The sequence below is a fragment of the Gossypium raimondii genome, chromosome 9, assembly GCF_025698545.1.
Source record: "Gossypium raimondii isolate GPD5lz chromosome 9, ASM2569854v1, whole genome shotgun sequence".
Lineage (NCBI taxonomy): Eukaryota > Viridiplantae > Streptophyta > Magnoliopsida > Malvales > Malvaceae > Gossypium > Gossypium raimondii.
In genome coordinates this window covers 19,185,165-19,202,296 of record NC_068573.1, presented here as the reverse complement: position 1 = coordinate 19,202,296, position 17,132 = coordinate 19,185,165, and the positions used below count along the sequence as shown (strand labels likewise).

The window sequence follows — 17,132 nt, the reverse complement described above, 5'->3', positions numbered from 1 at the left end:
AGAAATAAGAAAGATGCCACTAGTAAGCTAGATAAGTCTACTTGATACGGGGTTGCGCGCGGACCAAGATCGAGTTGCCAAGTCACAGAAAACTCCTACGAAAACCATAAACAATCAGATCTGAAACGAAACAGAAAATTAAAAGATTAGAACTTTGAATTTCCAGATCTGAAATCAAATCCCCAAAACAGCAAAGAATCAAATTGAGAATAGAAATAAGTGTTAATAAGGGTTATTGAAACCCTAAAGGAGATTGAGATTCTGCCCAATTGAACACCAAGATAGTTTTCCCCAAATTTTGACAATCTAATTTCACCCAAAAAGAGTATGGAAGAACCCTAGAAATTGGGGATTTTTGGGCTGATTCCTTAAGATAGAAAAAGTGAAAACATAATAAGATCGAAAATAAATTAGATAAAGATTCAAAGACAAGCGAAATAAAGAAAGAATTGACAACAAGAAATTAAAAGATAAGTCCTAAGAAGCCTTGAAATCCGAAAGATCTCACAACTCCTTCAAGCGGCTCTAATCTCCCTCCAAAGAATATCAATGGCAAGAAGAAGGTGAAGATGGCTCCACAATCAAAAGATTGTTAAAACAACTTCTAAAGAAAACTCAAGAGAGAATTCTTGGAGAAAACTCAAAGAGAATTACGCACTTAAACAAATCGATATTTTGATATAATTGAGAAGTTCTTTACAAGGTGGCCACCATGCCTTTAAATAGGCCTTATAACTAGTCCTAATCTAATTAGAAAACTAAAATAAAAAAAACTCCTAATTATTTTAATATGAAAATTTGGTCAAAGGTCTTTATTTGGGACTCTTGGACTGAATATTTACATAAAAATTTAAACTAAGTAAATAAATAAATAAATAAAAATAAAAATCAAACTTTACAACTCGGGCCACTTTGACAATTTGGCCTGATTTTCAACTAAGTATGTATGGATTTCTTGATTGGGCTGGGAATTTGCTTATTGGGCCTTGCCTTCAAGAATTTGGGCTTATTGGGATTTCTTAAACGACGTAAGAGTGTTGAAAAACTCACAAAATATTGTAAACATTAATCAAAAGAACAAAAGTCTGAAATACAACTAATGAGCTTCATATTTATAGCTCAAAATCTTAGCTAGCTGAATGGACAAAAAAGGTAGATAAATGAATAGTCTTAATTTAGCTTAACTAAGTTGAAATTGCTTGGAAGCTTCCTTGAACGTCCCTTGTAGTTTCCTAGGTCACTTAGCTTAGCTTGGAAGAAATGATGAGCTGAATTCTTCAATAATTAATCAGCCAAGGAGTTATGAGCTCCAATTAATCCTCCTTGGGAAGTTTGAATGTACAGCAACCCTCTTGAATGTGTTGTGGCGCACGAACAGCCCCAAAGGTGTGAACAAAAGGATTTTTTGAGACTCAATGTGTGAATGGACGAAATTGATCAGCCACCAAAGTGCGTAAACACTTGTTAGCTGGATTGAATTAATGTGTATAGCCATGGCCTTTAAGCTCCACGAAAAGACACCTTTGCTATACACGAAAATGTTGCTTGGAAGAAACCAATCGGTAGCCCCTACATGCATGAACGTCCCAATGCATGATTATCCATAAATGCGGTCCATGAATCTTTAAATTCATGAACAATCAGTAGCTCCTTCTTGTATGAACGTCCCAAATGCATGTTGACACCTTTAATGTCGTCCATGCATGTTCCTGCAGTAATTTAATTCAACAAATTAAAATAACTTAAGGCACATTAAATCAGCAGCATCTAGGATACATTAACAACATGTTTAAGCTAAGACACAATAATTACTGCACATTAATTCGGCTGAAACAAGAACATATTAAAAACATGTAATAGACTAAGACAAATTAAAAACATGTACTAGCTATATGACATATTAAAACATGCATTAAAAATAAAAAAACATTTAACACAAAAATTAATATATCTAGATTTAAACAAATTAAATACTTAATAATTATGGAGCTGTATCAACTAATTAAACTAACTCAATTTATTTTAGCAACTTAAATGCATGAAATTAAATAAATTGAAATCAAACTCAATGATCAATTAGAATTGAGCTCCATTGGATGGATCAAGCTAAGAACAGTTGGGAAAGCTACTATTGATCTTATTGAGCTAAAGTTAAGCTTCATCTTGCACTTGGGGCTCTCATGTTTAGGCCATTCTCGATGGCGTCGAGTGGTGTCATAACATGATGCAGTCGAGATCGCATCATACCCTTCCTCTTGAAGACGATTTGTCCTCAAATCGGGCCACTTGCTTGAGAAAAATTTTACATCATCACCAACACCTTGGTTAGTGAACTTGACAAAATTGCTTCCACGAATCTGACAATCAAACATGACTCGAAAAGAAAGTAAATGATTTGTATGCCCTCCCTCTTTACGAGGCAACCATTTCATGGCATCACCTACAAAAGAATAAAACCAATTAGTGACATGATAAAGGTCAAACACAAATGAACTTTTCGAGAGTTTATGCACAACTTGAACAAGTAAACCAATACTGGGATCAAAAATAGAAATCGACCTTACCTTATCATAATGAATCAAAGACTTCACCAGTGGTAACAAACCAAAACCAAAAAGCATTTGAAAGTTATAATATAGGAAAATGAAATTCTTGCAAACAAAGAATTGATTTTGACTATGTACACCAGCTGAGTTCACATGTGTTGTTTTCAAAACAAATGATAAAACATGGAACAAATAAAAGGCATCAGAATGTTTAGTCAAAAGAAGACTACGATGCTCCACTTCTCTTACCAACAACTTAGATAAATATGCTCTAGGTTTAAACACAATGTTCTGATCACTTGTTCGCGAATACAATGAAAACTTTTTGCTTAGCAACAATTCACAAATATTAAAAGAATAAGATTCAAGCAATCAGACCTTGTAAAAATCATTGAACAAACAGAGGTATACACAAAACTTCATCGCATTGATTGAAAGAATTCATATAGCAATCAAAACCAATCAAATTAATCATTTTACATGAATACTTTTTATCACACTCAACAATCATGTTTTGCTGACTTAAAGTTGGAGTAATGTCATCATCATCCACAACATGCAATTTGAGGTGATTTGAATCAACATGGAACAAATGATGAGAAGGACACTCCAAGACACTAATCAGATCAAAATCAACAAATCGGTTCAGCCTATAGCAACTAGGCAAAGAATTATAATGGCTTTAGTGAAGTTCATAGGCACCCTTATCAACAGAATTCAAGAAGTTCCAATCTGATTGAATCTCAAAAGATACATTACCTTGCTTACCTTGAAGGGTTGGAAGAATGATATCTTGCAATTTGACGTGATGTGAGTCAATATGAAACAAATTATGATTAGAGAATTGCAAGACACTTTTTAGAACAGAGTCATCAATTCACTTCAAGGTTAAAGAACAAAACAAATATTTTAAAAGACTTTCTTTAAAACAAACAAAATGACTGAACTTCGTAACAGAAGTCAAATAACAATCAGATTGAAGATCAAAAGGTTTCTTACCTAACTTACCATCAGAAGTTTGACAAGTATTTACACCATCCAACTTACCTTTTTTTAGTTAATAGAAAATGTCTCTCGGTAGATAGGTAATGAAGTTGGAACCCGTCCATGGGTGGAACCTTCCTAACCTGAAACGAAGAGAAATCACAAGGTAATTTCGAATGGGGGTTAGCAAAAATATTCCTCCCCTGTGTTTGAGCACTCTCTTCTTCTTTACACGTTTCTTTTTCAAGCTCTCTCTCTTTTTCACTCATTTTCTTTTCAAGCTCTCTTTCCTTTTCACTTGCTTTCTTTTCAAGCTCTCTTTCCTTTTCTTGCTTACATGCTTTTTCGCTCTCAATCTCTTTTTCTTTTTCGATTTCTTTTTCTTTCATTTCTCTTTTTCATTTTATTTCTTTTTGACTCGTTTTTTCATTACAATATGAAGATAACAAGAAAGAATCAAAATGCAAATCTTTTCGATTGAAGGAATGGAAAGCATCTACATATGAAATACGATCATTTCTTTGTGAATATCCCTCCGTGGGCGAGTGCTTTGATGTATTCAAAGCATGTTTGCCTCTTCGTAAGTGATCCTCCGTGGATGAATACCTTGGTGAGCTTGAAGTGATGTTTCTATGTTCTCGTTTGTCACCTTGAAAGGTTTCAAACTCAAAGCTTTCTTTCTTTCTACTCGAATTCCTCGAGGAGTAGGAATTTCGGTATGGATCTCTTCTTGCATAGTCATTAGATGTGTGTCTCCATGATGGTCTTGTCTCCGTCCCTCGATTTAGTGAAATTTGCTTCCGTTGGGCTCTTTCCTCACATTAGACTCATTCATTCAATCGTCCCAAACGTTCTTGTATGGGTTCTAAACATCTTTAGAGCATTTGACCCATCTCGTGAATAAACGCTTGACATGTTGTGTTAGACAAAACTTCATCATCCAAAATCCTTTTGGAACTTCGTGACATAATTTATATATAATTTGAAATCCTCACGACAAACCTCACCAATCCACTTAAGAAAGAAGAAAGTAAATGAACACTCCACTCGTGTTTCTCTCCAACTCTTGGCTTTTTTTCTTCACTCTATTGCTCTGATCAATCTCTTGCCTTTTACCTCTCAATTTGCCTCTCGAACTTCGTAGAAAACTCGTTTTAGACTTAGTAGCAAGCTTAGGGGTCAGCTTCAAAAGGCTTGCAAGGGTATTGATGATTAATGGGTGTAAGGTGGGTTGAAAAGAAAATATGTGGTGCTAAGTGTGGCGATGGGTTTGTTTTTGGTCGAAATGCACTTTGAAGATCGGAAAAAAAAACTATGAACACTTTCAAGCAACTTCTTTCTTTTTTTTTACTTTCAATTTTTTTACTACAAATATGCTGAATGTATACTTTTTTTTGTTCACAATTTTTTTGAATTTTTTCGTCAAATACTTACTTCGTCGATGCTCGAACGTTCATACTCCTCGTTTTTAACTAGCTCTTATACCAAATGATGCGATCCTACCTCGGTGATGAGTCGAGTCATTTATGTGTCCGATCATTAAAATGAGAAGTATCGTTCGATTTAGAACAAATGGGTTAAATTCGACTAAGTGTGCTATTTAATTTCCAAAGTAGGTTCAAAATGGCTAAGTAAGATATGTAATGGATTCGGTTAAGCAAAGAGACTAAGGTGATTTGAAAATGGAAATGCAAATGGCTCGATTGGCTTTAAGGTCAATAAAGAACCAGTACTAAAATGGAGTACTAACCCAGATCTTATAAGACACTTAAAGGTTGATGCGAACCGGGTTGCATCATGTTTCGTGATATGACCACGCCCTGGGCACATTTTTGGTCCAGCTCACTAAGCATTGTTTGCAATCTCTTGCAAGCTGACCTAGCTTGATTCCAGCTCAAGGGAGCTCGATTCAGCTCGATTCTAGCTCTTTGTGCTCGATTCCATCTTTTAATTTATTTGTTTTAGTTGCTGGAATAATTTGATGCTTTAGCTAAGTTAATTAATTTAGTTTCGGCTCATAAATTAATATGTTTAGTTAATTTAGTTAGCTTAGCTTAAGTTAATAAAAAGTGTTAATAAATATGTCTTAATCTAAACATGTTAAATTAGAAGTGTTTAATGTGTCTAAAGTTGAGACAAATTAATTTCATGCTTTAATTAATTTGTCTTAGCTGCTGTTGAATTTGATTTGATTCTTAGTTATTATTCGTTTTTAATATGTCCTAGCTGAATGCATGTTTTCTGTTTTGTCTAATTGCTGTTGATTTTTAATATGTCTTAAAATCCATTAATTTGTTGATTTTAATTGTGTAGCTACATACATTGGACGACATTTTGATACGACCACGCTCCGAGCAACTCCTTGGACCAGCTATTTAAGTGTCGATTGCAAGTATTTGCGAGTTGAATTAGTTCAATTTCAGCTGGTTGAGCTCAATTCAGCTCAATAAATTCCTTTCAGTTTTCTTTAGTTTTGCATTTTATTTTGCTGGAATAATTTTTAGTTAATTTAACTTGGTGTTAATTAAGTCATTTAATGTGTCTTATTATTTTCGGCATTAATAAGTTGAGTTAATTAATTTGTCTAAATTACTACTGCCATTTAACTTCGTTTGAGCTAATTTAATTTGTCTTTGTTCTACAGCCATTTAAAATTTCTTAAGTCAAGACAACTTAATTGGGTTTATTTAAAATGTCATGACCGAAATTTAAGTGCAGATTTTACATTCATTTGATGTGAATTTAATTCGTTTTAATTCTTTGCAGTACATTCATCTTTTGGACGGCAAGGTGCATGGATAAATTCAATTGTGAGCTGATTGTTGGTGTTTTCCAAGTGATTTTTCAGCCAAGCTTTCCATCTCTGCAAGAATGAACATTCGGCTGCCCAAAGCTCTTTTAAAGGTTGTTTACACCAACCGAACATTCCTTTCACATTGGGGGTTGTTCATTTTCGTTTGTTCCCATTGCTTGATCATTCAAATTCTTTTGTTCACACCTTTGTGGCTATTGAAGTGTTCCAAGCAGCTCAATTAATATCAAGAATGTTCAGCTGAACCAAAGAGCCTAAGTAAGAGATGTTCAAGCATTTGGATGCACCCAAATTAATGCTAATCAGCCCTCCAACGTTTTATTCATTGTTTCAGCTAATTTGTTGCCTCTAGAAGCTGTCCATTAACGTTCCCTATGGTTATGAAGCTTCAAGGAAGTTTCCTTAAAATTCTGGAATTTTAGATGTCTAATTAGCTCCCTAAAGAGCCTATTTGGCTAACTCTTGTAAAGCCTATAAATAGAGGCTTGTTTATCATGAAAAGGACTTTTGCCATTTTGAATATTGAATTAAGTATTTTGTGAGAATTCTTCTCTCAATTTAGTCCAAAGACTTAGTTGGCTTATCTACTAGTTAGTGGCGTCAACCTTTGTCCTTTGCAACCCGAACTTATCACTTTTAACCAAGTGTGGCGTTCAACTCTACGAGGTTCCTATCTTACGTTAGATAGTGGGTCGAGGTCCTATTTACATCATTCTTAATCCACCTTAAAGACATATAAGAATCGGGTCAACAAACCCTTAAAGTTGGTTCACTCTTGTTTTTAAGCTTTCCATCCATTCTACCTTAAAACGAAACTCCAAACCTTTTAATAAACATTTTCTTTCATTTTTAGCCAAAGTACCTTATATACCATTGCCATTTTAACCTTGATTGAACCATTAATGATACGCCCGGCCTCGTGGATGATTCCGAGTCGTTTTTGTTACCCGATCGTTCTAACGATGAAGTTTCGTTCGACTTGATTCAAAAGGTTATGTTTGTCCAACAAAGATGATAATGGTTCAATCAAGGTTAAAATGGCTATAAGGTACTTCGCTAAAATGAAAGAAAATGTTTATTAAAAGGTTTGAGTTTCGCTTTAAGAATGGATGGAAAGCTTAAAACAAGAGTGAACCAACTTTAAGGGTTTAAGTTGACCCGATTCTTATATGTCTTTAAGGTGGATTAAGAATGATGTAAATAGGACCTCAACCCACTATCTAACGTAAGATAGGAACCTCAAGATAGTCGAACGCCACACTTGGTTAAAAGTGATAAGTTCGTTGCAAAGGACAAAGGTTGACGCCACTAACTAGTAGATAAGCCAACTAAGTCTTTGGACGAAATTGAGAGAAGAATTCTCACAAAATACTTAATTCAATATTCAAATGGCAAAAAGTCCTTTACAAATTAACAAGCAAATATTTATAGTGTTGCATAAGCTAGCCGAATAGTCATGCTTAATAGCTAAGAAAATCAAGAAAGATCCGAATTAAGTCCCTAGAAAGATTCGGCTGAATGGGAGCTCCAATGGGCGCTTAGGCACTAAGCAAATGAACTCAGTAGAGATGAATGCACCAGTAGTCAAATGGCCATGTCTAGATTCGCCAGCCTTTAAATGACTCCTTAAGTTGGCACTTGTTGGCTGAAAAGATAGGAGCATTGAAGAGGGTTAATGGACAGCCACCAAGTGTGAAAAGTCGGTTTGAAGAGTCAAATGTGTGAACATCATCAATTGAATAGTCCATCATGTGAACACTTAAAATGAGTGCATGTAGATGTAAAAAATGGAACATTCATTTGAACATTCATTGGGGGTTGCCATGCATGAATCGGCCAAATGCAATGAATCTAAGATGCATGCACCTTTGCCGTCCAAGGTAAATTCCTGCACCAAATTAAAACAGCAAATTAATCATGTATAAAACAAATTAAATTCGCAAAAATACTTGTAAAATCTGCACATTTAATCATGTATTAGTTTAGGACATATTTAAAACACTTGAACTAATTAGGACATATTTAAAACACCTAAACTAATTAGGACATATTTAATAATATCTAATTATTGTTTGACCAGTAATTAGACTCAATTAATTAACTTAACTAATTTAACTAACAACTTAAATAAATATTCCAGCAAAATAAAAATAAACGCGAATGAGCTTAAAATGAGCTGATCGAGCTACGAGTGATACGACCCGCCCTTGGGAACGGCCATTGCTTCAGCCTACAAGCGAGGCTCGTTGTGTTTGCAAGCTGGACGTAGCTCAATCTTATTTTGTGGAGCTTCATTTAGCTCGTTTCCAGCTCCTTTCAAGCTCAATGAGCTCAAATTAGCTCAATTTAGCTCAAAACTTGCAAATTCAGCTCAAATAATTTTTGCTATTTAATTTGTCTCACATCTGGTCGGAATTAATTATGCATGATTAATTGTGTTTTTCCTACATGTTATTAAGTCAAAATAATTTCCTCAGACTTATATATAAGTCTTAATACATGTTTTTAATGTGTCTTGTCCAAACCGAATTAATTAGACTTAGTTTAATTAATTGAGTTTTGTTTTAATTATTTGGATTAATGTTGTCTAAATTTCATTTTTAATATGATTCAGCTGAATAATGATCAACTAAATTCATTTGTTCATGTTGTGTAGGTTGGTAGAATATGGATGGAAGCATTTAAGCTAGGTGCATGCATCATAGGTTCAATGAATGTGGCGTTACATGCATGAGGAATGTTCACTGATTTTAAATGATTCAAGAACCAGCATATTGCCGTTCACACATGAAGTTCACACTCTTGGCTTTTCGGTTTGGAATGTTCACACACAAGGACTCTTTGAAACCGAAAGTGTTCACACTTCATTTGGCCATTCAAGTCCCTTTTAATTGTTGGTCACTTTTCAAAGAAAAGCTACAAATTAAATGAGCTTATTTATGCACATTGACCGAATCTTAATCATCCATGCACCATTCAAGTTGTCCAAGGTTCAATGTGAATTCTAGAAGCTTTCCAAGTTCAGCCGAACCTAGCCAAGCCATTGAAGAATTCATTAGCTTAATTTTTAAGAAAATGTATGTGACTATTCGGCTAACTTAGTTGCTGATTATAAATAGCTAAAATTTCATTTTGTAAAGGACTTTTGACATTTTAATTATCGAATTGCTGCCAAATTTGTGAGGCATTTCCTCTCAAATTTCGTTCGAGACCCGTAAGACTTATCTAAGCTTTTAGTGGCGTATTTCTGAGTCTTTTCCGAACTTATCACTCCCTAAACCCGAGTGTGGCGTTCACCTTTGATACCTTTGGTTCATACTTTCCTAAGTATTGGGTCAAGTTCCTTTTCAACCATTTCCAATTCATTTAGGTCCTATAAGTTTCGGGTCGACACTTTTCTTTAGTGTTGGTTCACTCTTGGCCTTTTTGAACCATTTCCATTTTCGTACCAAATCCATTACCATTTCGTTTCAAACCCCTTACCGTTTCATACCAATTCCCAAATACCAAAACGTACCCAAAACCAAAGACCATTTCTTAATTATCCTAAACCGAACCCAACCAACCTAATCATACCATTTAGACTTAAACCAAATCCACATCCAACTTTGCACGAACTTATCTTACTTCTTTGAACACAAATATTTTCTAACTTCTTCTCGTCTAATCTACTTCTTCATTTACGATCGGGAACTAAACGACTCGGGTTCAACTACTAAACCGAGATCGTATCAACGAGTGAGCTCAATGAGCTAAAATTGAGCTGAATGCACTTGAAGTAGATTGCACGGATTGCTTAATTTGCTGGCCCATGATTTTTCAAGTAGAACAGCCACGGATTCACCCCAAACTCGATCAACCAAAGCTGAAATTGCGTCTTTGAACTTCTTAGCCCTAGCTCGGGTAATAGGTCCTTTAGGTAGCTCGAGGGAAACATCGTTTGCACTTGATAGCTCTTGGGGCTCGATTGCATCAATTAACATCTTTGTTGGACAAACATAACCTTTTGAATCAAGTCGAACGAAACTTCATCGTTAGAACGATTGGGCAACAAAAATGACTCGGAATCATCCACGAGGCCGGGGCGTATCATTTGGTATCAGAGCTGGTTAAAACGAGAAGAACGGACGTTCGAGAAGAGCCGGAGTAAGTGATGCGATCCCAAACGCATCATGTTACGACACAACTCGATGCTACCGAGATTGGCCCAAACTCGAGGGGCCCAAGTGCAAAATGAAGCTTTTAATTTTAGTTTGTTAATTTGGTCTTGGAAAATACGGACTTTGATTCATTAATTTTAGTTATTTTAGTTTGTGTTTTTAATTATGTCATAGTTTGCACATCATTAATATGCGTTCGCATTTAATAAAGTCATGCATTATGTAACTTTCATGTTAGTTAATTTTTGCATCATTAAATTAAGTCAAGTTAGTTTAATTATGTAACTTTCATGTTAGTTAAATTTGCATTTCAAAACCATGCATTTAAGCATCTTAGTTTAATAAATGAGTTGTTGAACATTTATTCAACTCATCTTAGTTTTAATTAATAAGTGTTTTTGTTTAACTTTATTTAATAAGTGTTGTTCTTAATTAATCTAGTTCCTAGGATTATTTATTGATGCATGAGTTAAGTTCATTTAATTATGCTTCTTTAATTAAACTAGTTCTTTGGAATAATTATTGCATATATGTTTTAGTTCATTTATTTAAGTAAGTTTAATGTTTGTTATGATAAATAAGTGTTTTATTTGTTTAATAAACTCATTTTAATGTGTTTATTGCAGGTGACTTTTAGCTTATAGTGGTTACAATTCAAGGTCATTACACATTTAATTAAGTGGTGTTCAAGTTCTTTTGAGTTACAATTAAAGGGTTGTTATAAAGGGAGCTTAAAATCATTAAAGGAGTTTTTAAAGAGCATTTTATGCCCTTTAAAATTCAGCAGCAACTCTTCCACTTCCAGCCGTTTTTGGAGCTTTCAAGAGAAATTAATCAAGCCTTTGAATGTCATTAAGGAGCAGGTTAAGAGATGGTGACTATTCAACTAGCCAAGGACAACTCAAGAGTCATTTTCTAAGCCATTAAAGACATTCAAATCAGTTGAATTAAAGTGATTTTATGGAAGGAGTTATTTGGTTCAAAGAATAAGAAAAGACATCAGTTTTTTATGGCACATTAAGTGGATGTTTTTGACCATTCGGTTACCTTGTTCTAGCATTATAAATAGATGTAATCAACCATAGAGGGAAAGAACTTTTTGCTGAATATACATGAAATCTTTGAATTGTGAGTTATCCAATTCTTTTTATTCTTACGGAATTGATTTGACTTATCAAGCTTAGCTTGTGGCGTCTATCCATTTCTTATTTTCGAACTTATCACTTTCATAGTGTGGCGTTCAATATACCTTTGGTTCCTATCATAGTTGATAGTGGGTCAAGGTTCCTTTCCTGTTTCCTTTAACCGAAAAACACCTAAAGACCATTTTGAGATTCGGGTCAACAATTCGTTAATGTTGGTTCATTTTCGGTCTTAGCCAATTAATTTGTTATTGTTTCCTCTTTATTTTGTTTATTACCTTTGTTTGAAGCCATTATCTCTATTTTGTTTCATTTTAAAACCGAAACGAATCCATCCTTACTTAATTCACGATTGGGCAACACATACGACTCAAAACATCACGAGACGAGTTCGTATCAGTAAGTAGACTCGTGAAAAAAAATTAAAAATAAAAAAAAATTAAAAAAAAGAGTCTGGAGACACTTCAACAAATTTTTTTTTAAAATCACATTCTACACTATTTTATATCCCTCTTAGTGAAATTTCACGCTATTAAAAAAAATTGTTTTTCGATTCATTTCATTCTAGTCATTCCCGATCAAGATTTCTTTTCCATTTCCATTCACTTACGCCACATTTAATAGCCAACAAACCGTTCTTTCAGCCTACCCTACATCCTTTACATATTTTCCTTTGCAACATTTTTGAAACCGACCCCTAAACTAGAAGATTAAGTTTTACGAAGTCTTATACGAAATTATAAGAGAAGAAACGAGAGGAAAAAGGCACGAGTGTGTGAGCATATTCGAGAGGAGGTAAAAGCCAAAAGAGTGTAAACACGAGCGTGAGAGTCGTTCTTTCTTTCTTTTCTGAGTGAACGTGAGTCTTTGTGGTGAGGAATCTTTATTATGTCTCAAAATCCCGAGCAAAATGCGGCGGAAAGGACCGAAAGACAACCGATAAGAAATGTCGGAGGAGGAGTTCCCGATTTAGGCCAACAAGCTCTCTTAAGGGAATTTCAACGAATGCTTCGAACTGAACTTGAATCCATTAATGAGAGACTTGATCGAGTGGAAGGAGGACCAACACGAGAAGGAACCCCTCAAGGACCGAGACGGGGGCAAGAACGAGCAAGACCTTTTGAGAATGATCCCTACGAACCGAGCGAGGTGGAAAGTGACCAAGCGTCGACTTAAAGTGAGAGGCGACGAGGTCAAAGGAATAGGGGTCCTAGAGAACGAGATCAAGTGGATGATGATTTGAAAAGTATTAAGCTATCTATTCCCCCATTTCAAGGGAAGTCCGATCTAGAAGCTTACTTAGAATGGGAGAGGAAAATTGAGTTGGTCTTCGAGTGTCACAACTACTCGGAAGGCAAAAAGGTGAAATTGGCGGCAATCGAATTCTCCGATTACGCAATGATATGGTGGGATCAACTTACTACAAGTCGAAGAAGGAACGGGGAGCGGCCAATCTCAACTTGGACCGAAATGAAGGGCGTAATGCGTAAGAGATTTATTCCTTCTTACTATTATCGTGAACTTTATCAAAAATTGCAGAATCTTACGCAAGGAAATCAAAGTGTGGAGGACTATTTTAAAGAAATGGAGATTGTCATGATTCGTGCGAATGTGGATGAAGATCGTGAAGCAACCATGGCCCGATTTTTAGCTGGTCTTAATCGAGACATAGCTAACGTGGTGGAACTTCAACACTACGTCGAAGTTGTTGATATGGTGCATGTTGCCATCAAAGTCGAAAAACAATTGAAGAGAAAAGGAACTAGTCGAACCTTTCCTAGCACCAACAATTCTCAAAAATGGAACCAAGGCACGGGCAAAGAAGATCTATCAAATCGCGCGAAAGACCAAGTGGTGCCAGCAAAGTCTACCAAGCCCTTTGGCGAAACTAGTAAAGGCAAAGAAGTAGCTTTTCCAAACCGATCAAGGGATATCAAATGTTTCAAATGTTTAGGGAGGGGGCACATTGCTAGCCAATGCCCTAATCAGAGCAATATGTTTGTGAGATCCAATGGTGACATTGAATCAGAAGGAGAAGAAGAAAAAAATGATGAGGCTAATGTTCTTATCGATGAAGATGAAGAGATAGAATACGCGGTGGAAGGAGAGATGCTCGTTGTTAAAAGGAGCTTAAGTGCACAAAGCACCGGGAGTGAACCGCAACGTGAAAACTTGTTTCATTCTCGTTGTCACATTCAAGGTAAAGTTTGCAGTTTGGTGATTAATGGAGGTAATTGTACAAATGTGGCAAGCACATTCATGGTAGAAAAACTTGCTTTACTGACCACCAAACACCCGAGGCCATACAAGCTGCAATGGCTTAATGAAGGTGTCGAGTTAAAGGTAAATAGACAAGCCCTAGTTGCGTTTTCGATCAGGAAGTATCATGATGAAATTTTATGTGACGTGGTACCCATGCAAAATTCGTTCAAAATCCCTAAATTCCTTGTTCTTGCCGATTTCTTCTTTTCAGATTTGGGTTGTTTTGATTGCTGGAATTTTGGGGAAATTTAACTTGCTGTTTGTGTCTTTCTTTTCAGATTCGGCAGATTGGAGTATTCTTTGGGGTTCAATTACATGTTCTTGATTCCCCAAGAACCTTTATTAGCACTTATTCCTATTCTCAATTTGATTCTTTGTTGGTTTGAGGATTTTTATTCCAGAACTGGAAATTCAAAGTTCTAATCTTTTAATTTCTGTTTCGTTTCAGATCTGTTCGTTTAGAGCCTCGTAGGAGTTTTCTCGTGACTTGGCAACTCGATCTTGGTCCGCGTGCAACCCCTATCAAGAAAGTAAATACCTCACCACAAAATCTCATGTTTCACTCTCAAAGAAGAATTCACTCACTCTCGTGTTTGAACTCTTTCTTTTAGGCTTTTGCTCGCTCTAATGCACTCACCAAACTCTCGTGCCTTTTACCACTCTTATCACTCTCGTGATTTTATATTTTGTCTCGTATAAACCTATTGCGGCTTTGGGGTCGGCTTCAAAATGGGTTACAAGGGATAACGTTGGGTGTAGGGTAGGCTGAACAAAGAAAAAAAAATTTTTGTTTAAAGTGCTGCGTTGGAAAGGGTAAATAATGGTAGGAAGGGAAACTTGATGATTGGAGTAGGAATAAATGAAAACAGTAACAAACTTTCAACTCTTTTTTTGTTCGATTTTTTTTCTCACTTTTTTTTAAATATTCTTTTTCAAATTCTCTCTCTTTTTTTGAATTTTTTTTATAATTTCGAATTTTTTTAATACTCCAATACAATAGTAAGCTAAATACAAGAGAAAAAAATAATAATAATAAATTACAACTCAAAATTTTTTCATTTTCATTTTTTTTCACGTTACGAACCTATTCCGAGCTTGATACCAACGTCGGTGCTCCTTGTTTGAGTAGCTCTGATACCAAATGATGTGAACCAACCCGGGTGAATCGAGTCATTTCTCGTAGTTGCCCGATCGTCGACGAGGAGTAGTTGGAGTTGTCAAAATTGGGTGATTTAGGCTAAGGGTTGCGGAAGCTTTTAAAGGGGTTTAGATGAGTGGTTTGGTGTTGGTAGGTTCGGTTTAGAATAGAAACAAAGTAGGATACAAAAGGTAATTGATGGAGATGGATAATAGAACTTAAACTTCAAGAAAGTTTCAATACTATGATGAGTATCTCCCCAAATCTTATATGGTTTAAGGTGAAAAGATGGAAACAGGAATATGGACCTCGACCCGTTACTTAGCGAAGTAAGAACCGAAGGTATATTGAATGGATGAAAGCCACACCAGGATTGGTGATAATGATACGAGCTTGTTTCGTAAGAATTAACGAGTCGTAATATTTCCCGATCGAACTTAGGTAGTATTGGTTTTGAAACAAATTCAGGTCTTGGTGTTTGAAATTAAATGGCTTTAGGATCAAAGGAGTTTGATAGATTGTTGTTTGCTGGATAATTCGATGAAACAAGATTGAACCCTTATTAACAAATAAGGACCCGGGCTTAAGGTTTCAAAGAAAGAAAAGGGATTAAGATAAAAATTGAGACCCTCTATTTAGCAAAATAGGAACCTTCGGTATGAAGAACGCCACACCAAAGGGTGATAAGTTCAAAACAAAGTCAGATTGACACCACTCGTTGAAGATAAGTTAATTTGAGCTTTGGAGAATAGGAAGAGTGAATTAACTCACCTAAAATACCATTCATTCAAAATTTTGGCAAAAAGTCCTTTTACAAGAAATTCAGCAACTGTTTATAGTTTAAGTGCAGGTAACCGAATGGACAATTTCAGAACTTAAAAACTAAGTAAACATTGAACTAATCTTGAGCTGAAATTCATGAATGGTCTTGAATCAATGTTCGGCTGAATGTAGACCAAGGAAGAGCTTTCAACGAACTTGGAAAATTGGCAGCAGCTACATTCGGCCAATGGAGTTTAATAAGGTCATTCATGAAGCAACTCTTGTTGAAAAATTACCAGCAATAATTAACAACTTGAACAGCCATTTGGAAGTGTGAATGGACGGTTTTGAAGGGCCATAAGGTGTGAACATGGCTGAACCGAACAGCCATGGTGTGAACAGCTTTTATGCTTCCTTGAGAAGAGAATCAGCCATGACTTGGGGTGATGAATTGGCTGAATAGTTGCTTTGAAGAATGACCAAATTAATTAAACTTCAATGCATGAATTGTACCAGCTGTACATGCATCTTCACATTCATTGAATCTACATGCATGAATCTGCCCAATGTATCATCAAATTCGGCTGCACCTGAAAACACAAATGAACTTAATTAATTTCAAGCAAATTCAGCTGAACTAAATTAAAGCATAATGTGAACATCCTAATTATCATTGAGACAACTTAAATATTAATAAAACATGACACATAAAAATCGACTGGACAGATTTAAGACATTTATTAATTCAGACAAACTAAGTGAAATCAAGACATCTTTAATTTAACTAAATCAAGAGATATTAAACACTTATATTAATTAAAGACATATTTATAATATGTAGTAAAGCTTAATTAAATGCTTATTTAAATGGACTAAAATTCCAGCAGCAAATTAATTAGCTAGAATGAAATTCAGCATCAAAGAAGTTGAGTATGTTCAGCTCGTTTTTAAACTCCTTGCTATCATTTTCCTCAATCCGTTCCACCATTGCTAAAATAGCATCTTTGAATCGTTTAGCTCTACTTCGCGTTATCGGACCAATGGGCAGCTTGATGGCTTCTTGTTCGTTCTCCACTTGGTTCGTAGGCAAGCTCACATCATTCCCCTCCTCTTCAGAATGATTTGTCCTCAAATCAAAATCTACATCAAACAGAGACAAATTGGAAACATTAAAAGTCGCACTAACATTATATTCACCAGGCAAGTCCAATTTATAAGAATTATCGTTAATCCATTCAAGGATTTGAAACGGTCCATCCCCTCTCGGAAGAAGTTTAGATCGTCGTTGCGTAGGAAATCTCTCCTTGCGCATATGCAACCACACCC

General features: G+C 35.5%; 1 protein-coding gene across 1 annotated transcript; it reads left to right on the top strand.

Annotated features, from left to right (window-relative positions):
- The first annotated feature begins 12,532 nt into the window (after positions 1-12,532).
- LOC105797562 (uncharacterized) lies at positions 12,533-14,292 on the top strand. The gene is made up of 3 exons (XM_012627518.1): positions 12,533-12,800; positions 12,921-13,987; positions 14,185-14,292. Exons 1-3 carry the CDS (start codon positions 12,533-12,535, stop codon positions 14,290-14,292), a joined length of 1,443 nt encoding a protein of 480 aa, XP_012482972.1.
- Positions 14,293-17,132: the final 2,840 nt, after the last annotated feature.

Bases quoted from the DNA above. Each gene is read 5' to 3' on its own strand.
- LOC105797562 (XM_012627518.1), top strand. From the start codon at position 12,533: ATGTCTCAAAATCCCGAGCAAAATGCGGCGGAAAGGACCGAAAGACAA. The intron at 12,801-12,920 runs GTGACCAAGCGT...CCCCATTTCAAG, and splicing joins CGAACCGAGCGAGGTGGAAA to GGAAGTCCGATCTAGAAGCT. The intron at 13,988-14,184 runs GTAAATAGACAA...CTTTCTTTTCAG, and splicing joins ATGAAGGTGTCGAGTTAAAG to ATTCGGCAGATTGGAGTATT.